Source organism: Trachurus trachurus (assembly GCF_905171665.1).
Source record: "Trachurus trachurus genome assembly, chromosome: 22".
NCBI classification, from domain to species: domain Eukaryota; kingdom Metazoa; phylum Chordata; class Actinopteri; order Carangiformes; family Carangidae; genus Trachurus; species Trachurus trachurus.
In genome coordinates, this window is record NC_139907.1 from 1,164,368 (window position 1) to 1,190,800 (window position 26,433).

The 26,433-nt window shown below is 41.9% G+C and overlaps 2 protein-coding genes across 5 annotated transcripts; both read right to left on the reverse strand.

The window, feature by feature from the left end:
• Positions 1-1,006: 1,006 nt before the first annotated feature.
• On the reverse strand, positions 1,007-19,687 carry LOC311006145 (retinol dehydrogenase 11-like). The gene is made up of 9 exons (XM_083998851.1): positions 19,478-19,687; positions 17,951-18,069; positions 16,984-17,107; positions 15,518-15,844; positions 7,333-7,451; positions 5,765-5,888; positions 4,665-4,837; positions 2,500-2,653; positions 1,007-1,397 (listed from the first exon to the last, which is right to left on the reverse strand). The coding sequence occupies exons 1-9, from the start codon at positions 19,605-19,607 to the stop codon at positions 1,138-1,140; spliced, it is 1,530 nt and encodes a 509-aa protein (XP_083854977.1). The 5' UTR covers positions 19,608-19,687; the 3' UTR covers positions 1,007-1,137.
• A 2,415-nt stretch (positions 19,688-22,102) lies between these two features.
• hikeshi (heat shock protein nuclear import factor hikeshi) lies at positions 22,103-24,762 on the reverse strand. Of its 4 annotated transcripts, none has more exons than XM_083998646.1 (3): positions 24,576-24,762; positions 23,540-23,988; positions 22,103-22,367 (listed from the first exon to the last, which is right to left on the reverse strand). In XM_083998646.1, exons 2-3 carry the CDS (start codon positions 23,894-23,896, stop codon positions 22,104-22,106), a joined length of 621 nt encoding a protein of 206 aa, XP_083854772.1. In that variant the 5' UTR covers positions 23,897-23,988; positions 24,576-24,762; the 3' UTR covers position 22,103. The 4 variants fall into 4 exon arrangements, with proteins under 4 accessions (XP_083854772.1, XP_083854774.1, XP_083854773.1 ...); XM_083998648.1 differs by having other exon boundaries at positions 23,540-24,008; XM_083998647.1 differs by lacking the exon at positions 24,576-24,762 and adding an exon at positions 24,442-24,496.
• Positions 24,763-26,433: the final 1,671 nt, after the last annotated feature.

Here is a 26,433-nt window from a genome sequence, read left to right on the forward strand (position 1 = left end):
GGAATTCAAATTTCCATTCAAATTCACATATTGATGATGCATTCATTTCATAAATTGGCCAGATTCTCTGGCACTGGAAAAACTCTAATCTAATTTTTGATAGTATGTGGAGATCTTTTATGGTGTTCTTTTATGGTGTTCCTAGAGGGGAGGAAAGCGTTGGAGGCATGTTCCCCCTGTATGTAAACCATCAACAAACAAATTACCATGTATTTATTGTATGTCTGTTTGTTTGTTTTTTGCTCTTTTTAATTTTTATTTGAAATGCTTTTCTCTACGGTAGTTGATGGATTATTTACGTTTTGGACTGTGCATTTTGCAGTAGCCTATCTCCTACTCCTAATGAACTGAGGGGATCAGGTATTTTCAACTGTTGTTCATGTAACTTAAAGCAGAAGTAAGCGATATTTTTGTGTTAATATAAGTCTTAAATAGTTGTATCTTCCGACTTACATACACATACATACACTTACATAGAGTGTTTGGTCTGAAACACGGGCCTGTCAGTCACTCTGCTCTGCTCTGAGCCCAGGAGAAAACTTTCCTTGTATCCTACAACCTTTATCCAATGAGGAGAGAGAACGGCATAAAGGGGCAGTCCTCTCTGTGTGTGCAGCCAAGGGATGCGCCTGAATGTGGTGACGTAGGGACGAGGGCCAATAGATCCATGACGAGGGCGGGGGCTGCTAACTCCATCGGCTGACAAGACGTTATGGTGCGTTCAAGGCAACCCGTAACTCGTGTTTTTCCGACCTGTGAAGTCGTACCAGTTCGATCTGGTACGAGTTCACGGGTCAGAAGTTACGAGTGGCCGTTATAGTGACTTTCACCAGTAAAACAGGTCGGAGAAACACGAGTGGGTTGCCTGGAACGCTACAAAGTCGTAAGTCGTGACTTGAAGCTGTAATTTACGATTTCAAAAGCCTGCCTGGAACGCAGCATTAGCCAAAACCACCGGATCGCTTACTTCTGCTTTAAATGCTTCTTTAATAAACCACATCATCACTCATCACTCACTCTGTTCTCTTTATTCATCACCTCCACAACAACAGTGGTTTTCACACCAAACCCATCTGTCAATCACTGCAGGTCGAGTCTCCTTAAATCTGACAGTCCGTCCGTCATGTCCAGTCCACCTTAAGAGAGTCCACAGAGCCTCTCGCTGACCTCCCACAGCTTCCGGGCCACGGCGTCGTCTCTGGCCAGGGCGCTCACTTCCTGCACGGCGCAGCAGGAGAAGTAGCGTCCGCTCAGAGGTTCGATTCCCTCCTGCAGAGCGCAGTGCAGTGTGGTCTGAGCTCCGGCCTCGGGGTCCAGGAACAGCAGCCGGGCCACGGGCTCGATGAAGATCTTCTGCCACAGGCTGACGTTTCTGGACAGCTCCGTACGAACCACACCTGGAAACAGAGACGGAAATTTGTTTTGAACAATAAATCTTTTGCTTCATTAGAGAAAATCTGATTTAAAATGCCACTATTACATTGACTCAAATTGTTCACATGAGAGCAGGATTCAAGATGGTTTCAAAAATTCAGTTTTTGAGATAAAATTCTGACATTTACCACCACGACTCCAAAATATGAAAATGTATTTATTAAGAAGTGGATGGTATATGTTTACAGTCAAACGTTTTCATGTACTGTAGGCTCGGTTGATCAAATATCTAGGTGTTAACTTTGTGGAGAGTTAGGGGAATTTGGTGACAATTGAGCAAAAAGTGTGGAGCAAGAAAGGTTTAATAAGTTTTAGAAAAAAACAGTGATAACTTCATAATTTGCATAATTTGAGTTTAAATGTACAAAAGTTTCTAAAGTATAACTGAGACATTTTGGTGAAAGTTGCAAAACTATAGCACGTAAAGTACGATTGCTTAAGTTTAAATTTAAATGCTTACTATATAAAAAAAGACTGGCCTTCCCTCATCAAACTCATCAAATACACAATCCAACAACTCCACAACACTCTGGTGGACAAGTTGTGAGCTGCACATTCACCACACTATGAGATAATAACACAACGTTACCACACAGAGTTGTTTTAGAGGGAAATTCATGCAAAACCACTGATGCACGTTGCCTTCAGGGACAGTTTTTCATCAACAGTCTCTGTATTTCCCTCTAAAACAACTCTGTGTGGTAACGTTGTGTTATTATCTCATAGCGTGGTGAATGTGCAGGTCACAACTTGTCCACCAGAGCGTTGTGGAGTTGTTGGATTGTGTATTTGATGAGTTTGATGATGAGGGGAAACCAAGAAATCCCATAATGAGCCTCCGTAGCGTAGCTCTGAGCAGCTCACGGCTCTGCTCTGCCGTTCTAAAAATAGCTTGCACCGACAATTAAAGGTAACGAACCTACTGCTATGACTGTAGGGATTATGGCAATGGGACAATTTGACTAAATGTTGAACTATCTCTTCAACTTTTGTTGTCCACTGAGATGGTATCCTCAACCGGATGTGAGGTGGTTGCCAGGCAACGAGTGAAACATTGGGTTTTACCTGGGTGGAGGCTGTAGCAGGTGACGTTGCTTCCTTTCAGCCTCTTGGCCAGCTCGTGGGTGAACAGGACGTTACACAGTTTACTGTTGCAGTACGCAGCGAAGAACTGCCAGCTGTAGCTGCCGGTGCCCAGGTCTCTGTTCACCGCCAGGCCCTGCACACACACACACGAACACATGAACACATGAACACATGAACACACACACACACACACACATGAACACAGAGGCATGATCAGCATGTGAAGTGATGACGTGTGGAGGAATCTGACAGCAGGTCGGAGCTGAACCAGGAGAACTGGTTCTGTGACGTGGGAACATTGTTGTGATGTTACAGCTGCAGACTGAACCTTTAATTAACCCCTCTGACCCAGTTGGACCAATGGAGGGCAGCCCGCCACAATAAAACCACTTCCTGTGGTGGTTTGTTGTATCACAATAAAAGTTAGTTCCTGTTTTCATCAGTTTTGCTGTCAGCTCGTGGAGGCAGCAGAGGTCAGAGGTCAACAACACACAGCACCTTCTCCACATTTTGTCACGTTACAACCACAAACTGAAATGTATTTTATTGGGGTTTTAAGTGATAGACAAACACAAAGTAGTGCATTGCTGCAACACACACTATACTACCTCTGAACCATGTTCTCTGATGCCCCTGTTTCTGTTTTGGTCTTTCCTTTGTTCACATTCCATGTCCCCCCCCTCCCCCCCCATATGGACAGTAACCACACTCCACCTTACAACAACTGTGAACTGGCCTTTGCATTGCTGCAACACACACTATACTACCTCTGACCATGTCCTCTGGCGCCCGTGTGTTTTTGTCCTTTCTTTCGTGTACATGACGCCCGTGGGATTCTGCACCATTGCACATTTTTGCACTATGCACTTTTCACTATGTAAGGTTGTATGCTCCAACGTAATTTAATTGTTATTTATGGCAATGACAAATAAATGATGATTGATTGAACTGTGAAGTGGAAGGAAAATGATTCATGTTGTTGAAGATTTTTGATGAATAAAAATCTGAAAAGTGTGGCCATGCATGTGTACTGTATACAGAACCAGTACCAGCTGGTTGTTCAACCACATTTCACTGCAGTTACAGCTGCAAGTCTTTTGTCTCGACCAGCTCTGCACATCTAAGTGCCCTGCAACATCTACACACTGCAACGTCTGTCCATTGCAGTGTGTAAGTGTGTAATGGAGCCTGATGCTGCCACCACCATATCTGGCCCTTCAAATTAAAAGCCCTCTGGCCGGGGCGTCGTGTGGCGTAGTGGTTAGAGCGCGCGTCCCATGTATAGAGGCACAGTCCTCGCTGCAGTCGGCCCTGGTCCCGCGTCAGGCGCCATTTACTGCGTGTCATCCCCCTCTCTCTGCCTCCCCGTCTCCTGTCTGTCTCAACTGTACTATCCATGCAGGCATAAATGCCCCAAAAATATAATAAAAAAAAAAGCCTTCTGGCCTTTTGCACACAGTTGAGTCCTATAGATTTTGACTTAATTTTCACAAGACACGGCTCCAAATTTTGTTTTTGTTTTTTTCTGCGACCAATCGACCAACTTCCGCGTCACCGTATGCACGCAGATTTCCACCCCAAAAACGCTCGTCTAATGAAATAAAAGGTGAGAACGCAACGCCACTTTTGCGTTTTCTGTTCAGATCGTTTCCATGTAAACGCAGCGTAACACCTCATCTTGACGTACAACGAGCAAGCGAAACGGCAACAAAAACTCGCGCGAGGGTGTCCTGATGCAGCGTGACGATTTTGTGGCGAGTATATTCTATTGGTTCAGAATCCAAACCAATCAAATCATCGAGGGACGAAGCTACACAAACTTGCGGCGCTATTCTGAGATTCCTGGTATTTCCTGGTTGCTGTTTCTCACATCTCTGAGTGTTTGTTCCTCTCATATTCTCCTCTCTCTGATAACTAGCTTGTCAACAGGAAGCAGCGTGGACTTATCAACCAATAAGAAGTGTTTAGGGGCGGGACACCGCCGCCAAATGTCGTCCAGATAGAGACAACGCAGCGATAATTTCAGGGTTGAGTGACATCGCTGGACGGCGTCAGGACAGGCTGATGGAAACGTAACACATTCTAATGTCTTTTCCTCGCTCGCGTCGCCGTCTGTCAGGACGGGGTGTGATGTGAGAGCTCACCTCGAAGTCGATGCTCCCCCAGCGGTAGGCCATGGAGGACACGGTGACCACCCGGCCCCCCCCCTCCTCCTTCAGCCGCTCCAGCAGCAGGCAGCTCAACAGGAAGTGGCCCAGGTGGTTCACCCCGAACTGGACCCCGAAGCCCTCCTCGGTCCGCCCGTCGGCCACCAGACCTGCAGACACACAGGGTGTTTCTCTGTTAGATGTCACCGTTATACCTTCTCTTCACAACATTATTGTCAGAAAAATAGTCACGGTACTACGATTATCATGATTATTCTGCATCAATTAATTTCACAACAATATGAATGTGTAAAATCAAATACAGTCAAAATATAATTACATTACTCATATGTTTACATAAAATATTTCAAGTATCTAGAATAGAATAGAATAAAACTTTATTAATCCCCCAAGGGGGAAATTCACTTTGTCACAGCAGCAACAGATACAAGACAAGGCACACAAAAAAGGTAACCTATCACTAATAAATAAAATAAGTTGATAAAAAATAAATAACTTATGAGTTAATGAAGTGCTTGGATCTCTCTGTGTGTGTTCGTGCATGTGTGCGTGTGTGTTCACGCTCAAGCACTATTCCTATTAATATAGGAACAATTATTAATTATTAACCCCCTAGAGGAAGTGTTTGAAATATTCAGCTCTTAAATTGTCATCTAGACCAAATGTTTACGTTTTTTTAATCGTTTTTTGTTTCGTTTTGTTTTGTTTAAAGTACAAATGACACGCTAACATTTAAATTCCTACCAATTCAATGTTACGTTAAGGTTGAGTAAATGGACCAGTGTCTGTGCATTAACCTTTATTTTGGCGCCACATATGGTTCCAACATCATCTTTTTTGGAGAGGAACGGTATCTAGGAATCTTTACGGTTAATTAACTGTGGTGTTTAATACCGGCGCGATTAACTGTGAAAACAAGTAAATCATGACATCCCTGTTCTCTGCTGGAGATCACAGCTGTCTGGTCTGAAACCTGTGGGTCTCCACCTTTGTTTACAGTGTGTGTGTGTGTGTGTGTGTGTGTGTGTGTGTGTGTGTGTGTGTGTGTGTGTGTGTGTGTGTGTGTGTGTGTGTACCGGCGTTGTTGATGAGCAGGTCGAGCCTGGACTCAGACTTCAGGAAGGTTTCGGCGAAGCAGCGAACGGACTTCAGACTGGCCAGGTCCAGGTGCATGTAGACCACGTCGGTACTTCCTGTCTCCTGCAACATAAGAAGATGAAGATGTTGGCAAGGTCATTTAATCTGTATAACCCGTTTTTAGCAACAGTTTGTCTCAAAGGGCTTTACATGACATCACAACAACATCCTCTGTCCTTAGACCCTCACATCCACTGAGGATGTAGGCTGTAGCCGACCTTCAATGGAAATATGAAAGCAGTGTAACATTAAACTAGGGATTTCAAATGTTTAATCAAAGAGGAACTATACAGGTCCAGTTGCTTTGGCTTGGCCATGTGCAGTTGTTAATACCTTGTGCCACTGCAAACGTGTGTTATGGCCTTACAAATGTATATTTAGTGTCTTTGGTCTTTTGGTGCTATCGCAAATGTGTGTGTTGTCTAACAAATGTATATTTATTAATGTGTCTTTGGTATTTTACCTCATTGTTGCTTTTCTTAAAGGTTGCCTTTTATCATCAGGCAGAGGGACTGGCGATGAAAACTAGCTTTTTTAGCTACGTAACTCTGTTGCATTTACATTTGTTTTTTACAATGTTTTATTAATGTACATTGTCCCTTGTCAATAAATTAAACTGAAAACTGAACTGAACACATGGCCGTGTGCATTTGTTTACAATGAAGCAAGAAAAATCAAGACATGGAGCGGTGAAATAAGTTTTTTGAAGTGCATCCACCTTATTGTTCCACCTCCTTAGCCAAGATAACGTTTCTGAAATTCAGTTTACCAACTTTTCGGTCCCCAGCACTAGTGTTAGTGGCCAAAATAAGTGATTTGAGGGCATCCACAATAGATAGCACAGTGGTTCTCAACTGGTGGGTCGGGACCCGTTCTGGATGGGTCGCGGACAGCTGGTCAAAAAAGTAAATAATATTTAATGCACATCTGATGTCTTTTATTTTGAAAAATAACTTATTTTGAAAGGCACACGAGACACGTGAACACATGCAGTTGTAATGCTCCTCCTCACTTTCTTATTATTTGCTCCATTTGCTCTGAATGCAAAGATATCAGTTTCTTATCAATGAGGCCTGATGCAGTGAGTCTGGTTTTGTTTTGTGGGTCTTTATTTTGTGCAATTTGATATTTATTCACTTTTGTGAACATGCTCTGAATGCAGAGATGCATTAGAAGTCAAATATATCGTTTTGTTGGTCTCCATTTTGTGCAGTTTGATATTTTTTATTCACTTCCGTACATTTGCTCAATAAAGAGCTAAATGAGTTTTTAAAGGCTTAAAAAAAAAAAAATCTTGGTTTGAATTCTATAAAAGTGGGTCGCGACTTAATGACCACGGGAAGATGTGGAGCCCAGAGTGAGACTAGTTGAGAACCCCTGAGATAGCACATTCACATTCACTGTGGCCCCTCCAGTTTTTGGATTGCATGTTGGGGGTCAGTTGTTCTGAGGCGTCGTGTCCACAGGAAGGGGACAGACGACCTGAGGGAGTAAGACGTGAACACACCTGTTGTATCTGTGCGATGGCGGCCTCTGCCTTGTCCCGGTTCCTGCAGGCCAGGATGACTCTGGCGCCCCTGCTGGCCAGGTGCAGCGCTGTGGCTTTACCGATGCCGGTGTTTCCTCCTGCAGCGCAAACACAACACGGGAAGTCAGAGCAACAACAGTCAGGTTACAACAGTAAACAGTGATAATGATTAGGCCTTATGCAATAAACACTGTGTCAGTAAAGTGAATGTTGAGTTCTGCTTTTGTTCAGTTTGTATCTGTGTCCGTATGCTAGTTAGGTAGACGGGGATTTGTTAAAATACATTAATACATTAATACATAAATAGAAAATAAAACGCCTACATAAATGCAAAATTAATTAAGTTTGGTTGTGAATATCTCTGTTGTGTTCATATTGGTAATCACAGAGACGGTCCTAACATCAGACTAACACAGGATTTAATAACTTGATTAGATACAGAGATAAATAAATAATTGCAAATACAAGTAATAACAGAAATAAAAAAAAAATTTCATTACCAAAATTCATTTATTTTGCATTCATGTAGGGATTTCATCAGTTATTCCTGCAAAGTCAGTTATTTTGTGTGCATATATCTATTATGTGTATATCCTTCCATGTACTTTATGTTTTTACACTTATCTTGTCTCATGTGATATGTCTTTATTTGTTTCATGTTTTATATTTATCTTGTCTTATATAATATGTTGTATGGTACCACAGCGGGGCAGCAACGTAAATTTAGTTGAATTCTTTCAATGACAATAAAGACTATCTATCTATCTATCTATATATCTATCTATCTATCTATCTATCTATCTATCTATCTATCTATCTATCCTTGCTACATTGCTATTAATCCAATAAAATATTATATAAAATGCATAAATCAGTGGTTTTAATAGCTTTTTTGGTGATGAATATTGGATAGTTGTGAAGTAGCCTACTGTTTGAGTTCCTTCTCAAAAATTACAATTACAATGGATTGTGGTTAGCGAATTTGGATTTGTGTATGTGGTATTTTGCAAGTAGAACAAGCAGGTTGATGATGTAATAATGATAAATAAAAGTACAAACAGATGATAAAGATGTTCTTCACATTGTTTGCAGAATGAACAGTCCACATCAATGTCTTTTTTGTATCTACGTAAAAATAGTTTGCAGGGATGAAATCTATGGATCATTTGTCTTCCAGACCTCTCTGCCCTCAGACTGAGGGCGTGACGACACTCCTTTTCTCCTGATTGGCTAATGTCGTCACGTGACCCGCGTGTCTTTCTAAGAAACTCTGCACTAAAAGTTGCACAAAATAAAACGCTACAACCGCTTAAAACCATCGGTCTCCATGGAAACAGTCACATTTAAACACTTGAACACAGTTTTGCGCAGGAGAAAACTCATCCGACACGTGCGGGTTGAGCTGCTGCCTCGCGCCTCGCCTCACCTGGCCCTGTGAACTGACCGGAAGTGTGTGTGTGAAGTGTGTGTGACTCACCCGTGATGACGACGGTCCTTCCGGCCACCGCGGCGGCTCCTCTGCAGCGGGACCGTCTGAAGAGGGTCTGGACCAGGACCAGGTACCCGGCGAGCAGCACGGCGCCCAGCAGCAGCAGCTGGAACATGGCGGCGCGGTGTGTGTGTGTCTGTGTGTGTGTGAGGTGTGTGTGAATGTGTCTGTGGTGCAGCTCAGGTGTGTCCTCTCTCCTTATGTAGAGACTGAGACTGAGACTGAGCTTCACCTGTCGGACCGGGTCTACCTGCCTGGGCTCGGCTCGGCCTGGTCCGACCGGTTCCTCCGACGCTTTCACACAAATCTCAGTTTGACCTTTCACCTACACACTCTTCTTTTTTTTTTTTTTTAATTCGACACTTTGTTTCACATGATAAAACAATCTTGAATCTTCTATAATATAATATAGGCCAGCGGGAATTACAAGTTTACAAAAAGTCTTCACAGACATTAACCGTCTTAATCACTTTGGTTGTTTGAAAATTTGGAGGCTATGTAAGGCAAGGCTTCTTTATTTATATAGCACATTTCATACCAAGGCAACACAATGTGCTTTACATAAAGACAGGACATCTAAAAAAAGAAAAAGAAAAGAAAAAAGAACAGCATAAAACAGCATGAAAACAAAACACAGAGTTAAAAACAAGAGCTAAGAAGAATAAAAAAGTAAAAGAAAAGAAAATATATAAAGTTTCAAGTTCTTGTTTCACATGATAAAACAATCTTGAATCTTCTGTAATATAATATAGGCCAGGGGGGATTTACAGAGTTTACAAAAAAATGTACAAGTCTTCACAGATATTGACCGTCCGTCTTCATCGCTTTGGTTGTTTGAAAATGTGATGGAGGCTATGTAAGGCAAGGCATCTTTATTTATATAGCACATTTCATACCAAGGCAACTCAATGTGCTTTACATAAAGACAGAACAGAAAAGAAAAGAAAAAAGAACAGCATAAAACAGCACAGAAACAAAAAACACAGTTAAAAGCAGGAGCAAAGAAGAATTTTAAAAAGTAAAATAAAAGAAAATATATCAAGTTTCAAGTTGTTAAAAAGAGCTCAGCTATAAGCACGTGGAAAGAGAAATGTTTTTAACCTGGATTTAAAAGTGCTCACAGTTGTGGCTGATCTCAGGTCTGCTGGTAGTTTGTTCCAGTAGATAGATAGATAGATAGATAGATAGATAGATAGATAGATAGATAGATAGATAGATAGATAGATAGATAGATAGATAGATAGATAGATAGATAGATAGATAGATAGATAGATAGATAGATAGATAGATAGATAGATAGATAGATAGATAGATAGATAGATAGATAGATAGATAGATAGATAGATAAGCTAAATGCTGCTTCACCATGTTGGTCTGAACTCTGAGCTCCACTATCTGACCTGAGGCAGTGTGAGGTCACCGCTAAGAGCAGTAAAAGAAGTTTTTTTTAGTTTTTTTTTAATGAATTTGTATTTATGAATATGAAAGTTTGCCATTAAAATAATAGGATTGATAATAAAAGTTGTATTGGCCTTTTCCTTGTTTTTCTTTAGGTGAGGGAGCCCAAACAGTAGCAACATTCCTCCAGAACAAAATAAAATCTCCACCTACTGACTCACCTGAACCCCACACACCTGGCTACACCTCACTTCCTGCCCACACCTTCAAAATAAAACAACTTTACAAGGAACAGCCTAAAGAAAAAACAACAACAAAAAACTTTAAACAGTTGAAGAGTTTAAACTTTGTTAGATTCAGTTTTATTTCACTGAACTGAAGAAAAACAAAACAATAAAACTGAATGTTTTAATTTACTAAAAGAAAAAAAAAGAAAAAGAAGAAAGGCCAGCAGCACTCGTGTCCTTCTCATTGCTTTTTATTGCAAACTGCGTCGGCGCTTAAAACACACAGACCGGTTTCCACAACGTCTTCTTTTTCTTTAAGTGCAACTTTTGGCCGTGCACCTCTTCAGTTTGTTCCTGAAAGTTTTTTGGAGAGTGCGTGTTTTTCTTTGTTTTTTCTTTACTAAAAAAACAATGAATAGCAGTGAAATCAGTGACTCAGCATATTCACCGCACTTTACATTTGACATGTTTTTTTTTAAACTTATTATTTAGGTTTTTAGTGTTTTTATGAGTATTTAAAGGGACGATAGGGATCACTCTGCTCTCAAAGTAAATTTCACTGTATGGAAATGTGCCACGACAATAAAAGCATCTAATCTAATCTAACAAATTACTATTGTGGCAAGGTGAAAAAGGCCAAGGCGGGTTTCGAACTCCAGAAGCCACTTGGCCAAAGGGACATCCCCTTAGCCAAGTAGCCAGGGCGCATGGTCAATTGGAGGCATAGTGACAGGACCTGTCAACTGTCACACTATTTATGTTTCAGATTATTATCAATAATACAAATATATTGTTAATATGAATAATTATGATGTGTACTATCAAATATTAAAGGATCAATATGATATAAAGCCTATATAATCTTCTTTATTGCGTTCAAGGACACTCAGACTTTTGGTTTTTCAGTAAAATGCTGAACTTTAATGAGTTTTATTAAAACATCACACACACATACACACTGTTCAGGACAGGCCACAGAAACTCTCGCTGAGCTCCCACAGCTTCTTGGCGGCGGCGTCGTCTCGGGCCTTGGCCTCGATGTCGAGCAGCGGGGCGCAGTGCGTGAAGTAGCGGCCGCTCAGGTGCTCGATGCCCGGCTGCAGGGCGCAGTGGAGCGACGTCTGCGCCCCGGACTCAGCGTCCACGAAGAAGAGGAAGATGATCGGTGTGAGGAAGAGCCTCCACCAGAACCCGGAGTAGCGGCCGATCTCGGTCTTGATGGCTCCTGGAGAGAGACAAAGAGACAGAGAGACAGAGAGAGGGAGGTTAGGACCTTGTTTTATAAAGGGATATAATTTTTCCGTGTCTTGCCTCACTCCCGAGTCCATGACCAGCAGATAGACACCATCCTTTTGACTGTGCGTGCAGTAACGAGGGAGATAGAGCCGTATCGCCCGTAATTAGCTTAGCTCAAACGCTGGAAGTGTATGGGTAGTGTTAGCCTGCCTCCTACCTAAAGTCGCTAATTAGCTTAGCTCAAAACGCTGGAAGTGTATGGGTAGTGTTAGCCTGCCTCCTACCTAAAGTCGCTAATTAGCTTAGCTCAAAACGCTGGAAGTGTATGGGTAGTGTTAGCCTGCCTCCTACCTAAAGTCGCTAATTAGCTTAGCTCAAAACGCTGGAAGTGTATGGGTAGTGTTAGCCTGCCTCCACCTAAAGTCGCTAATTAGCTTAGCTCAAAACGCTGGAAGTGTATAGGTAGTGTTAGCCTGCCTCCTACCTAAAGTCGCTAATTAGCTTAGCTCAAACGCTGGAAGTGTATGGGTAGTGTTAGCCTGCCTCCACCTAAAGTCGCTAATTAGCTTAGCTCAAAACGCTGGAAGTGTATGGGTAGTGTTAGCCTGCCTCCTACCTAAAGTCGCTAATTAGCTTAGCTCAAAACGCTGGAAGTGTATGGGTAGTGTTAGCCTGCCTCCACCTAAAGTCGCTAATTAGCTTAGCTCAAAACGCTGGAAGTGTATGGGTAGTGTTAGCCTGCCTCCTACCTAAAGTCGCTAATTAGCTTAGCTCAAACGCTGGAAGTGTATGGGTAGTGTTAGCCTGCCTCCACCTAAAGTCGCTAATTAGCTTAGCTCAAAACGCTGGAAGTGTATGGGTAGTGTTAGCCTGCCTCCACCTAAAGTCGCTAATTAGCTAGTAGCATCCCTTTAAAATTTGATTATTCTTTGTTTATTTCGTATGAAAGCCCATTTCTGACACGTGATTTTAAAAAAATAAGATATAATAACTCAAAATAATGAGATACTAACTCAAAACTATGAGATAATTGAATATACATAATTATGACTTAGTATCTCATTATCCTGAGTTATTGTATCTTTTTTTTTTTTCATCAAGTGGCAGAAATGGACTTCCATAATTTCGAACATGTAAAAACGAGGGGGGAATTAGAAAAAAGAAAGACATAGGCCTATTGAATGAATAGAAAAGACATCAAATAAATTGACTGAACCTCTAAAAGATTAATTAGTCTATAGTATATAAATCTTATCTTCAGTCCAGACAAACAAAAACATGAAAATAGTTCATAAAATTAATAAATCTCTTCTTTTTCTTTATTTCAGCTCGTTCTGTGTTTCCTTAGTTTAAATTTTAAATGATCCAGTGTGAAACCGGCTTCCTCTGGAGCTTTAGGGTTAAATTAAAACGTTAAACGACACAGAGGACTTCTGTGTGGCGTTCACGGCCGCCGTGCGTCAGGAGGTTCACCACGGCCCTCGTGACGCTGCCACGGCAACAAGCAGAAGCTGTTAAGGAGGAGCCCGTGAATTAGTCTGGAATTAGAAATGGACGGTTTCAGTTTCAGTGAGACGAAGCATCATCATGCTTCATGTGTTCTTCGCCATACCCTGAACCGGAAGCACTGATGCACTTTTGCCATTTGCACTGTTATTTTTAGCCTATTTATATATCTTTATACATTTGAGTTACATAGTTATTTTTCCTGCTGGCCAGAATGGTTGTGTATGTTGTTTTGTGTCATATATATTTGTTTGCATTTGTTGACGCAGAGGCCACTGGCAATTCCATTGTATTTTCTTTTACAATGACAATAAAGCTTCTATCTATCTATCTATCTATCTATCTATCTATCTATCTATCTATCTATCTATCTATCTATCTATCTATCTATCTATCTATCTATCTATCTATCTATCTATCTATCTATCTATCTTTTCTTCTACTACTACTACTACTTATACTACTTATACAATCTTTGCTGCACCTACTTCTTCTACTTTGTCTACTTCTACTTCCAAATATACTCTATTACTATCTTTGCTGCCTCTACTTCTTCTTCTTCTTCTTCTTCCCAGCAGCTGTTTACTGTAGCAAACATCTGGAGTTGATGACTGAGCCGATCGATCAGCTGATCACAACAAGAAGCAGCTGGAAACATTTTTACATCAGTGTTCAGTTGTTACCGTGTGTCTAAACCCATCGGTGTTTATTGACGACTGATCAGATTCCTCTCACACCCACAGGTGAGGACAGAGGACAGGTGTGATGATGTAATCAACCAGCAGCCTATCAGCTCACAGGTAGATTAGTATCAGGACTCTGGACCATCAGCTCCTCTCTTATCTGAGCAGCCGTGGATCTGGGCCTGAGCCAATCACAGCTGAGATAGAGCCGGGGGCCTGGGTCTGAGCCAATCACAGCTGAGATAGAGCCGGGGGCCTGGGTCTGAGCCAATCACAGCTGAGATAGAGATAGAACGAGGTGAGGGGTTCACCTGGGAGCCCCTCACCTCGTTCTCTACGTCCTTCATCCAGCTGCTATCAGACTCTAAAGACCTCTGCTCCAATAACCTCTATCGTTGCTTTAATGAGTTATTATATATTCTATTTATAGTTTTTCCACTGTGTTTATACTGAACCTTCATAGACATTTTATCTGCTTTTATATTGAACACTAGACTTCCTGGTTCTGTCTCGTCTGTGTTTTAAAATGTCTGGGTGAGAGAGACACCTTTATTTCCCTACAGGGATTAATAAAGTTTTGTTTGACTTTGACTTTGTTCACTGATGTCACACCTGTTGTTGCCACAGGTGATCTGAAGTTTAAAGGGATATTCCAGCGTAAGTTTAACCCATGGTCTAAGTTAACGCACCGTTTCTACTGAAAGAGACCAAAACACAACTCAGAAGCCCTGACCAGTAAAGAGTCCAGTGATGTTTAGTTCCTAAACTGCAGCAGTTTTGTTGACTGTGATAGTTTGATCAACTCAACTCTGTTTATTTCCCCATCAACACTCGCTAGTTATTAGGGACTTTAAACCAGTGGTTCTCAAAGTGGGGTCTGGGGGACCCCCAGGGGTCCCTGAGAGGGTTCAAGGGGGTCCACAGCTATTTCTTCAATTTTTACAACTTTTTTTCTAAAATTTTTAAACTTTTTTTTTTCTTTTTTAGAAATGTTGCCACTTTTTTCTAGAATTAAAAAGAAAAAAAATGATTTTAAGAATTCTTACCACTTTTTTCTAGAAATGTTTAAATGTTCTTAGAGAAATTGTACCACTTTTTCCCAGAATTTTAAACCTCTTTTTTCTTTTTGAGAATCTTATTTTTCTTCTTCTTCTTTTTTTTTTTTTTTTTTAGAAATTTTGCCACTTTTTCCAATTGTTTTTATTTTTTTTTTTACCATTTTTTCTAGAAATGTAAATGTTTTTAGAGAAATTGTACCACTTTTTTCCCCCCAGAATTTTACAACTGTTTTGTTTTTGAGAATTTTCTTCCTTTTTTTTAAAAAATTTAGCCACATTTTCTAGAATTATTTGTTTTTCTCTATAATATTTCCAAAAATTCACACCATTGGCCCAAATTTGAATGTACACTGACTAAAATAGAAACATTCTTCAGTCTCAGAACAAATATTTGCTTCAAAATTTTGTCTAATGGGGGTCCGTGGTCTAATTTGTGTCAATTTCGGGTCCTTGATGTAAAACAATTTTCATGGGTTAAACTTCTGCCAGAATATGACTTTAACTGAGCTGAACCATGACAGAGTCAGGGTGTTGGTGTTGGTGTTGCGTGTTGCGTGGGGTCCTGACCTGGGTGGAGGCTGTAGCAGGTGACCTCTGAGTCCTGCAGCCTCTTGTTGAGCTCGTGTGTGAACAGCACGTTGCAGAGTTTGCTGCAGGAGTAACTCTGGAAGAGGCTGAAGTCGCTGCTGCCCAGAACCAGCTCCTTGTGGCTCGTCAGGCAGCTGAAGTCCAGCTTCCCAAAGGAGTAGGCCTTGGAGGCCACGGTCACCACGCGGCTCGGCCCGCTGGCCTTCAGCCGCTCCAGCAGCAGCACCGTCAGCAGGAAGTGGCCCAGGTGATTTACGCCGAAGATCATCCCGAACCCGTCCTCGGTCTTCCCGCCGTTCATCAGACCTGAGGACAGAGAAAACAGGAAGTGAAGACCACACTGCAAAAACTCAAATATCTTACCAAGAATATTTGTCTTATTTCTAGTCAAAATGTCATTTTTAGTCAAAACTAATCTAATTCTACTTAAAATAAGACTTGTCACCTAAAAATCAACTTGTTTTTAGACACTTTTTAACTTCTTTCAAGCAGATTTTCACTTGAAATAAGGAGAAAAATCTGATAGTGGAGCAAGTTTTTCTTTCTTATTACAAGCACAAAAAACTTGCTTTCACTGGCAGATTTTTCTACTTATTTCAAGTGAAAATTTGTTTGAAACAAGTGAAAATGATCTAAAAACAAGTTGATTTTTAGGTGATGAGTCTTATTTTAAGTGGAAAGAGATTAGTTTTGACTAGAAATAAGACAAATTGGAAAGATTTTGAGTTTTTGCAGTGCAGACGCAGGATGTCTTTAGCCGCGCTCAGCATGACGGATTAATAATCAAAACGTTAATCATCCTTTAATTAAAAGGATAGTTCAACATTTTGTCAAACTGGCCCATCACCATAATCCCTATAGTCATAGCAGTAGGTTCGTTACCTTTAATTGTCGGTGCAAGCTGTTTTTAGAACGGTGGAGCAGAGCCGTGAGCTGCTCAGAGCTACGCTACGGAGGCTCATTATGGGATTTCTTGGTTTCCCTCATCATCAAACTCATCAAATACACAATCCAACAACTCCACAACGCTCTGGTGGACAAGTTGTGAGCTGCACATTCACCACGCTATGAGATAATAACACAACGTTACCACACAGAGTTGTTTTAGAGGTTTTTTTCAGCGGTTTTGCATGAATTTCCCTCTAAAACAACTCTGTGTGGTAACGTTGTGTTATTATCTCATAGCGTGGTGAATGTGCAGCTCACAACTTGTCCACCAGAGCGTTGTGGAGTTGTTGGATTGTGTATTTGATGAGTGTAATGAGGGAAACCAAGAAATCCCATGAGCCTCAATTTTTTTTGGTGCTTTATGTAACAACTTATTACAAAATGCGGCAAAGATTCACGTTCAATGTGTCAGATTGTTACAAAACATGTCATTATTACATCGTGATGTGAAGATTTATTACATTATTACACGATGAGGCGCTATACGAGGTTCTGACCTGCGTTGTTGATGAGCAGGTCCAGTCTGGACTCGGACCGCAGGAAGTCGTCGGCGAAGGAGCGAACAGACTGAAGGCTGGCGAGGTCGAGCTGCATGAAGACCACCTGGCTGTTCCCCGTCTCCTAGTCAGGACCAGACCACCAGAGGTCAAAGGTCAGAGGTGTTACGGCTTTTATAACATCTGAGTACGCTAGAGTGACACTGTTTGATTCAATTTAAAATATTGCACAGACTTCATTACTCCCAAACGAAGCTGCATAGAATATTTCCTGAAGTCTCTCCTATGTGTGAGAAGTGTGAGTCCATGGAGGGTAGGTGTCCTATCTCATAGTTTAGCTCTCTGCCCCAAACTTCAAAACTATTGGCATGAAATATTTGATTTCTTTTCGTTGATTTGGGGAATTCAATTAGACCCAGATCTTAGTTTAATAATTCATCAATAAACATCTGAGGGGCTAAATAAGGAAGCTAAATAGTGCACAACTACAACTTCTGGCATAAAAAAACTGATCCTACTCAACTGGAAGAAGAAAGAGGTCCCCTCATTTAAACAATGGTTGACTGATTTGACAGACACTTTACATTTGGAGAGAATTCGATTTATTCTGAAAGACAAGTTGAGGGACTTTGATAAAAATCTGGCAACCTTTGGTCTCTCATCTCGAAAGACAATCTGATTGAGTCCTTAGTTGGATGCTCTCCTAGGGGGTGGGGTGGGGGTACTCACTGTACTGCCCTTTTTTTTTGTCCTGTCTGTTTTGTTTTATCTGCCTTGTTCATGTTTACTATCTGTGCAGTTTTGTCATTAGTCCTTTTTGTCAAGGATTACTTTTCTCATCTTCTGTAAAAAACATGGCAACATAACTGTCGACTGTTATGTGATCAGTTTCCTAATAAACATATTTGAAACAGAACAGAGGAGGACCTGGAGCGGCGCCCTGAGGAACTCCAGACCGGCTCTTTACCTGGACGATGTCCCGGATCGCTGCCTCGGCTCGGCCTCGGTCCCGACAGGCCAGGATCACTCTGGCCCCTCTCCGGGCCAAGTCCAGGGCCGTGGTCTTACCGATGCCGGTGTTGGCTCCTGCAGGACGGGAACAGAAGATGTTTAAAGACGTTTAAACAACTGAATTTTTTATCTGTGAACTCTCAGTGACGTCAGGAGTTGTGCTTCCTCTGGTGATTAACGATCGTTTCTGCTCTGGAGCTTTGATCTTGATTATCTCTTAGTTTTAGTTTTATTTATTTGCACCGTAAAAATCAATGACAATTTCAAAAACAGAAATGAAACAAGCAGGGCCGTTGTATAGGGGAGAAGGTGATGATAACTCTAGGGGCCCAGCGCCCAGTTGGGCCCACAAAAACCCCAGTAGTCTAATCTTTGTATGACTGAATTATTCTGCATAAGACCCTGACTAATACTCATAGTAATGCTGCATTAGCATCAAAACAAAGTAGGCTAAATAAGAAAATTATAATACACACGTAGTCTAACAGTGCGTTCACACCGGCCGCGAGTAAAATATTCGCCTCGCTCTACTCGCTTGAGTTTGCCCGCTGAAATATTTGTTTTTACTTGTGGCATTCACGCGAATATTTCACTTGAGTTCAATATTTTGAACTTGCGCAAACAGGCGAATCTCGCGTGTTCGCTTAATTCGTGTAGCGCCATTCGAGTCATTCACAACGCCGGCACAAATTCGCATCCATTCGCGCCTTTACATTGACTTTGTATGTAATCTTATCGCGCGAAAAATTCGCCTGGCGCCCGGTGTGAATGCACTTTAAGAAAAAAAGTGGAAAAGTCAGCGGGTAGGGGCCCACTCTAGTATTCTTTAAGGGGGCCCAGAATTCCTAGCAACGGCCCTGGAAACAAGAATAGTAAGTGCAGGAGAGGTTAAAAACCTTATACGGGTTTATACAAAACACCTCCCCAAAGAATACACAAAGATTCAGAAGCAATTCTTATCTAAAGGTTGATTTGGACCGATCCTGTCCTATTCTGTCCAAGTTTCACCTCAGTGAAGAAATCATCAAAACATCTTGGGACTAAAGAGAAAAGAAGCCAAGTCTCTGTTTTCTCTCCTGCGCAGTGAAATGATCCAAGTTCAGCTGCAGTTCGTTTGTGATGAAGGAAAAATAAATAATTGTCAGAAACATGAAAATGATGCAAAAACAACCTTTTTTTTCCCCCAAATGCATCAGCAAAACAGTTAAATAGATTTCAGAATCAGAATCTCTTTATTGTTATTGCTGCTTAACACAACAACATTGAGGTAGCAGCTCTCATTTCAATGCAGTTTAAAGTGTAAGTAAAAAGTTAAAACAAAGCAGCCACTTTACAGAAACTGCAACAACTCTGAGTAAAGTTTAGAAGAATTAGAGGAAGTGAGAAACAACAAACTAATCCAGGACACAGATCTAGTCTCCACAGGACTCCACTTCCCCTCCTCCTTCTCGCTTCCCTTTTCTCCCACAGGCCCTGAACTCACCGGTGACCACGGCGGTTTTCCCGGTCAGCTTGACGGTGGATGTGCATCGGGGCAGTCTGAACACGGTGACGTGGAGAAGACCGTAGAGGCCGAGCAGCAGAGCTCCGAGCAGCAGCAGCTCCTGCAACATCCTGACTGACTGCACACACTCAACTACTGACTGCTAATGAGCCACACACACTCTGAGGAAAACAGTCAGCTGAGTGTGTGTGTGTGTGTGTGTGTGTGTGTGTGTGTGTGTGTGTGTGTGTGTGTGTGTGTGTGTGTGTGTGTGTGTGTGTGTGTGTGTGTGTGTGTGTGTGTGTGTGAGGCCTGTTATGTAAGAGTTTATCGGCTGAAGCAGCAGCTCCACGCCCTCCTCCTCCCTCCTCTCTGGGTTTGGTTCTGACTGAACGTTACAACACACTGCAGAAACTCACAATCTGTCCAAGAATATTTGTCTTATTTCTTGTCAAAATGTCTCATTTCTAGTCAAAACTAATCTCTTTTCACTTAAAATAAGACTCGTCACCTAAAAATTAACTTGTTTTTACATCATTTTTCACTTGTTTCAAACACATTTTTACTTGAAATAAGTAGAAAAATCTGCCAGTGAAAGCAAGTTTTTTTTGTGTTTGTAATAAGAAAGAAAAACTTGCTCCACTGTCAGATTTTTCTACTTATTTCAAGTGAAAATCAGCTTGAAAGAAGTAAAAAGTGTCTAAAAACAAGCTGCTTTTTAATGTGATTTTACATATAATGAGATTAGTTTTGACTAGAAATGACATTTTGACTAAAAATAAGACAATATATTCTTGGTATGATTTAGAGTTTTTGCAGTGCAGTTTCTTGTTTCTTGGAGCTGAACTCACTCAGACTTTTCTCACCGAAGGAGGTTTCACCCTCGAGGATAAAAGTCTGAAAACAGCTGCTTCATCCAGCTGCAGCTGCTGCTTCTCACTTATCTGAACTGAACTGATCTGAATAACTCTCTCACTGACAGCAAAGCAACAGGAAGCTGAAGCTGAAGCTGAGGCTCCACCTGCTGGCTGAATGAAACACAGGAGGAAGGATGTAGAGTTGATGTAAAATGCAACTTTACAGTAATAATCATTATTCAAACCCTCACTCTTATTTTGAAAGTTTCACTTCAGGTGGTTCAGTGCAACTCACAGGTTTATATTTGTACGTGTCAGTCCTCTCCAAGCTGTTTAATAAATCTGGTGTATGGATTCATGTGTTGACTTGATGCCTCAAAGAACAAAGTTATAATATAATAGAAGTATGACACTGCTCTTATTCTTATTGTTATTAATGATCAACTCTTTAGCATTGGTAGCCTTTATCATGTCTTGTACATGGACCTGAGTCTGTAATCAAATGTAACAACACAACATTACATTTTACTCCCAGCTCCAGCTCTGATTTTAGATTTTACTTCACTGTGAATTAGAAAACAAGTGACATTGGTTTAAAACGTGTTTACAAACAGAAATGTAGCAGAAGTTGATGTAGACTGGAGTAAAACAAACAGCACTGGCTTCCTCTGGCTGCTTCCTCCGTCCAACTAATACAAATGTTGCTGCTGCTCGGTCGTCACTACTCAAAGAGAAATGAAACTATACTACACCCGTGTGGTCAAAATAAGGTACTTACACAAAACTAATGAATAATGGCTCCTTCAATTATAATAAGTTATTATAGTAAGAAACCAGCTCCATTAGCGGCCGACGGCGACTCAACCAACATTTAGTTTGTATAACCACAGTTTAAAATATAATTTATAAACCATTTACCCGTCAGTTTTATCTCAATAAGTTTGGTTGGACTAAATGGTTCAATCTGAACTCAATAATTAATTTATTATCATGGACTCTGGGACTGAAAAGATTATATCCTACATAAGACTCCTTACTATTATTGTTTTGGTTATTTTAAAAAACTGCCTGTTTTTAACGCAGAATAATAATAATAAAATAAAAAAAAACATTGCATGAGTTTATGGACACATATACTGTATGAGTAAACTTGTTCAGCCACCTTTGAATGTATTTATATTGTTTAGTGTCTTGTGAGCCCTTGTCAATCAATCAAAAATATTAAAGGGACAAGGAGGAGTTTTGTAAAAGCGAAGTGTTCTCACACTACATTTATGAACCTCCACACCGTGAAATTCTTTGACTGGCGCAAGACAGACTCATGTTTTCATTCATCAAGAATTAAAGTCAGAGGTTGGAAGACGATCACATACCGTCGTAGTTCCCACCATAAACGGAGATTCGGCGGCGTTATTCTCATGACTCGCCACAAAACCGAAAGTAAAGAAACGCTGGTCGGCTCGCCCAGCATTTCCACCACCACTAATAATAACAAAATAACCATAGAGACAAAACCATAGATTTATAGAAAATGGACCATTAACAAGTGGTAACGGAGATTCATCCACATTAATATCAGACTTTTTTATAACCAAATACAAACTCCTCGTTGTCCCTTTAATAGAAGATGTTCATCCAGATGTTTATCAGAAGGTTTCAGCTCTGAGTGACGGAGGAGACCGGCTGGTTGAAAACTGTCACAGACTTTTATTAGTAATAATAATAATAATCTGTAGGCACTGAGAGTCTCTAGCTGCAGTCAGGTCAGGTCAGGTCTTCCAGAAGTTTGGGTTCTGGGCCATGCGCCTCTGGAAGTTCTCGTACCACTTGAGGACGCAGCTGGACGGGACGAAGGTCTCGTTGGGGTTGGGCGTCATCTGCGCCTGCGTGACGGCGAAGGACGAGGCAAAGTTGTAGAGGCTGTCCAGCATCTTCTGGGTGAACTGCAGGAACGAGTCCACGGTGGACACGGCGGCGCTCGACACCGGGGTCTGCTGGGCCAGCTGGTCCAGAGCCTCCACGGACACCCCCACCTGCACACAGCAACCGACACATATCTGATCAGCGAATAATCGGTTTGAGAAGTTTTTTAAAAACAAAAAAAGTCCAGATTCTCTGATTTCAGCTTCTTCAATGTGAATATTTCTGGTTTCTTTGTTCCTTTATGACAATAAACTGAGTCTCTCTTTGGTCTGTGGACAAAACAAGACATTTGAGGACGATGTCGTCTGGTGGTTTGGGAAACACTGATTGATGTTTTTAGACATTTTATTGACCAAACAACTAATCGTTATAATCGACAGATTAATCGGTATTTGCAGCCCTAATAGACAATAAAACGGGAAATGTGCAATATCCTTATGTGTAGTGTAAAGTATCTGATATTTATTGTTGTATATTGTCTTTTTACTGTTTACTGTTCACATCTTTTCTTTTAAATTGTGTGCACTTGCTTATCTTTACTTTTGTTATGTTTATATATTGTATGGAACTACAGATGTACTGTATGACATGAATCACAATGTAAGGGGGGGCTGAACTTGATCAGCTTTGCTTCCTTCAGCCCCTTCTCAAACTTGCACAGTATCATTATTGTTTTGTTTCTTGTTACATAGATTGTTTGTCTTTTGATGTACTTGTTTGAGACAAATCAAAATCAAATCAAAATTGAATATTCTGAGCGTCCTCTGCACAAGAATTCCTATGTAGCCTGAAACACAGTGGTTGGTTACATCGTGGACAAATTATACCACGGACCCCCATTGGACAAAATATTGAAGCAAACACCAGGCATACAAAAATATTTGTTTTGAGACTTTTTTTTAGTCAATGGACCTTTAAATTAGGGCCAATGGCGTGAATTTTTGGAAAAGCTGCGGAGAAATTTCTGGGAAAATGTCTACAATTTAGACTTTATTTATTTGCACATAAAAAATAAAACAAAACATTTACTTATCTCTCTTACGAGTAAGAAAGATACGAAAAAGAAATGTGCAGGTGAGGTCTGAAACCCGAAAGGCTTATAACATGACCTAACCTCCCAGAACGTTTAGACATTTCTAGAAAAAAGTGGTAAAATTTCAAGAAAAAGTTGTGGACCCCCTTGAACCGTCTGAAGGACCCCTGGGGGTCCCCGGACCTCACTTTGAGAACCATAACAAATGTACTAAAGGTGAATAGTTTAATGTTATTATCTTATCTGTACCTGGGCCATGGAGCAGGAGGAGCCGGAGCTCATGGAGCCGAAGGGGTTTCTAGCCCCGCCGCCCTCCCCGGCCTTCAGCCCGGAGATCTTGAAGATGGCGCTGGGTTTGTCGTTGGTGATGAAGCCGAGCAGCTGCCACACCGAGCCGGCCCCCCCGGCCCCCCCGGCCCCCGCTGGGTCCGGGAAGGAGAAGTACACGGCGCCGCCCATGCCGGCGGGGAACGGCACGGTGCCCAGCATGAACACCACCACGTGTTTCACCGTCTCTGAGTCCGGGAGGTTGAACACGAACTTGTCCGGAGAGACCTGCACCGCGTCGGTCTGCACCAGGCGGCCGGCCACCAGGCAGCCGAACATCTCGCCGGGAAACAGGCTGCGTCCGCCGGCTGGTAGCGGTAGCTCCCCCCGCTGTAGCCGCTAGCTCCGCCCGGTGTAGCCGTTAGCTCCGCCTGTTAGCCGTTAGCTCCGCCTGTTACAGGGTACATACAGGAATCTTGAAGTTAATTTTAATACCTTTTTCAACACCTCACCGCCACTTCAAGCTGTAACCATTTACATCAGTGACACTTTTAACTTAACAGTTTTAGTTTGTGATAAAGACCACTATGATACAACACAATTCAAGGATAATAAATCAAAGGCAGAGTTTATAATAAAAAAAAACATTGCTCCACTCTCAAAAAACAAAAACAACAATCTTCTTTTCTTTTTTATGTACCGGTTCATCTTTGTTTTTTAATAAAATGAATAAATTCACACACTTTTACAATGTTTTTTAAGACTCAAACTCTTGGACAGCTAATTCAGAAAAAATACCTTCAAAATTTAAGACTTTATAATGTTGTGAAAAGACTTTTTAATACTTTCTAAGGGTCTTAATTTTCCCAAAATTGATTTATCACCATTTAATACTTTTCAAGACCCCGCAGATACCCTGTGTTAGCCGTTAGCTCCGCCTGTTAGCCGGTAGCTCCCCCCCGCTGTTAGCCGTTAGCTCCGTCCGCCGTTAGTCGTTAGCCGGTAGCTCCGTACTCACTCAGCCCAGTCCGAGCTGCCCACTGCCCGGTCCAGTCCGGTCCGGTCCGGTCCGGTATCTGGTCCGGTGAACCACGGAGGAGCCGCTGACACGGACCGTGAAGGCAACACTCTCAGTTACAGGATCATGGAAACTTCTAGCACCGTCAGTCATGTTCGCTCGGGGATCGATTACTCAGACTGACGGAGGTTGGATGAATCCTTCCTCCCGCGTTTATCACAGTTCACCAGGGCTAGAGCAGTGTAAAAGAGAGTAACGACAGCATTGGTCCAATGGCAGCGCCTCCTGGTGGAGGAATATGGGTTTTGCAAAAGCGCCCAAGAACTGACATCTCTGCATTGTTGGTGAATGAGCAAGTGTGGTATTTTCAATAATTTAAGGACATTTATAGATCACCCACGTTAATAGCATCATTGAGGATCCTTTACAGATAAACATTAACACATAGGCCAGTAAAAAAAAAAAAAGTTGTCTACATTAATGTTTCAATCTACATTTTATAATAAACAAATTATATTTTTCCAGTGCTCTATGTAAGCCGAGGAGAAAACTTTCCTTGTATCCTACAACCTTTATCCAATGAGGAGAGAGAACGGCATAAAGGGGCGGCCCTCTCTATGTGTGCAGCCCATAGACTGTAAAAAGAATGGACGTAGCGTCCGTGACGTCACCCATTGGTTTTGGGGAGTCTGTTTTGTGCCGCTACTACGGGGATTAGAACCGCGCCATGTTGGATTCTACTTTCCATATTTGGAGCGGTGCGGCCGTTGGCCGGCCGAGAGCCCGCCCACTGGCCTCGTAGCAGCGGTCGCCGGACCTGTCACTCAACGGTTCTGCGCCCTGATTGGCCAGAACTTTAACCCTAATAATAGTAAAACGGTAGAGTTTAAAAAAAATTCACCCCCCTCAGAGTGTGTGCGGGGGTAGAAACTATCGATTGAGACCAAAAAAATAAAATGTACCAGGCTGTAAATATGTTTTTTTAAGCTGTAAAATCGGCTATTTTAACATGGGGCTCGATTGGAGTTGCTCCCTTCTGGAGCCAGCCCCCAGAGGAAGAAGAGGGGATTGCAGCTTTTTGAATGCGGAAGTGAGCTTCACTTCTCAGACCGACAACTGCCCCCTTGGTGCAGCCAAGGGATGCGCGTGAATGGTGACGTAGGGACGAGGGCGGGGACTGCTAACTCCATCTGCTGACAGGAAGTTAGCCAAAACGACCGGATCGCTGACTGATAGCTTTAAAGGTGTACAGAAAAGAAAATTGAATTTGAGCCCACTCTGGGTCATAAAATTAGTGTAATAACTCATCTTTCAGACGTTGTAGGCCAAACTTTGTGTAAAATTCTATTTTTGAGTAAATCCGGGATGAAAGTGTGTATTTTTTTTTCACATTGGATAATGCAGGCGCACGGATTATACGTCAGCCTGTACACGATTCACCAGCCACTGATATTGGATCCGTCATCCGTCATTCAAACATCTGACACATACACACACACACGGAGCTCTGTCTCGCTCCAAGCTTTGAATATCCCGCCCGCTCAATAACGCCCAATCAAATTCGTTTTCCTTACTCGGGTAAACTCGTGTTGCAGCTCGTGACAACTCGGCGCGACAAACAGGACAAACGGCCATTTCTGTACACCTTTAAGCTTGTTTGTAGCAGAAGCTCCCAGTGTCTCAGTTCATGGCTCTGCCGGTGTCGGTGCAAATCGCACGGGATTTGAGACTGAGACACTGGGAGCTTCCGCTACAAACAGTACAGACAACTGTACAGAAATGGCCGTTTGTTCTGTTTGTCGCGCCGAGTTGTCACAAGCTGCAACACGAGTTTACCCGAGTAAGGAAAACTTAGACT

Excerpts from the sequence above, each read along its gene's own strand:
- LOC311006145 (XM_083998851.1), bottom strand. The coding sequence starts at position 19,607 with ATGTTGCAGGAGCTGCTGCTGCTCGGAGCTCTGCTGCTCGGCCTCTAC. Across the intron at positions 15,845-16,983 it reads CCTGCTCATCAACAACGCAG|GTCTGATGAACGGCGGGAAG; the intron begins GTCAGAACCTCG and ends CTCTGTCCTCAG. Across the intron at positions 2,654-4,664 it reads GGGGGAGCATCGACTTCGAG|GGCCTGGCGGTGAACAGAGA; the intron begins GTGAGCTCTCAC and ends GTGTGTGTGCAG.
- hikeshi (XM_083998646.1), bottom strand. The coding sequence starts at position 23,896 with ATGTTCGGCTGCCTGGTGGCCGGCCGCCTGGTGCAGACCGACGCGGTG. Across the intron at positions 22,368-23,539 it reads CCTCCTGCTCCATGGCCCAG|GTGGGGGTGTCCGTGGAGGC; the intron begins GTACAGATAAGA and ends TGCTGTGTGCAG.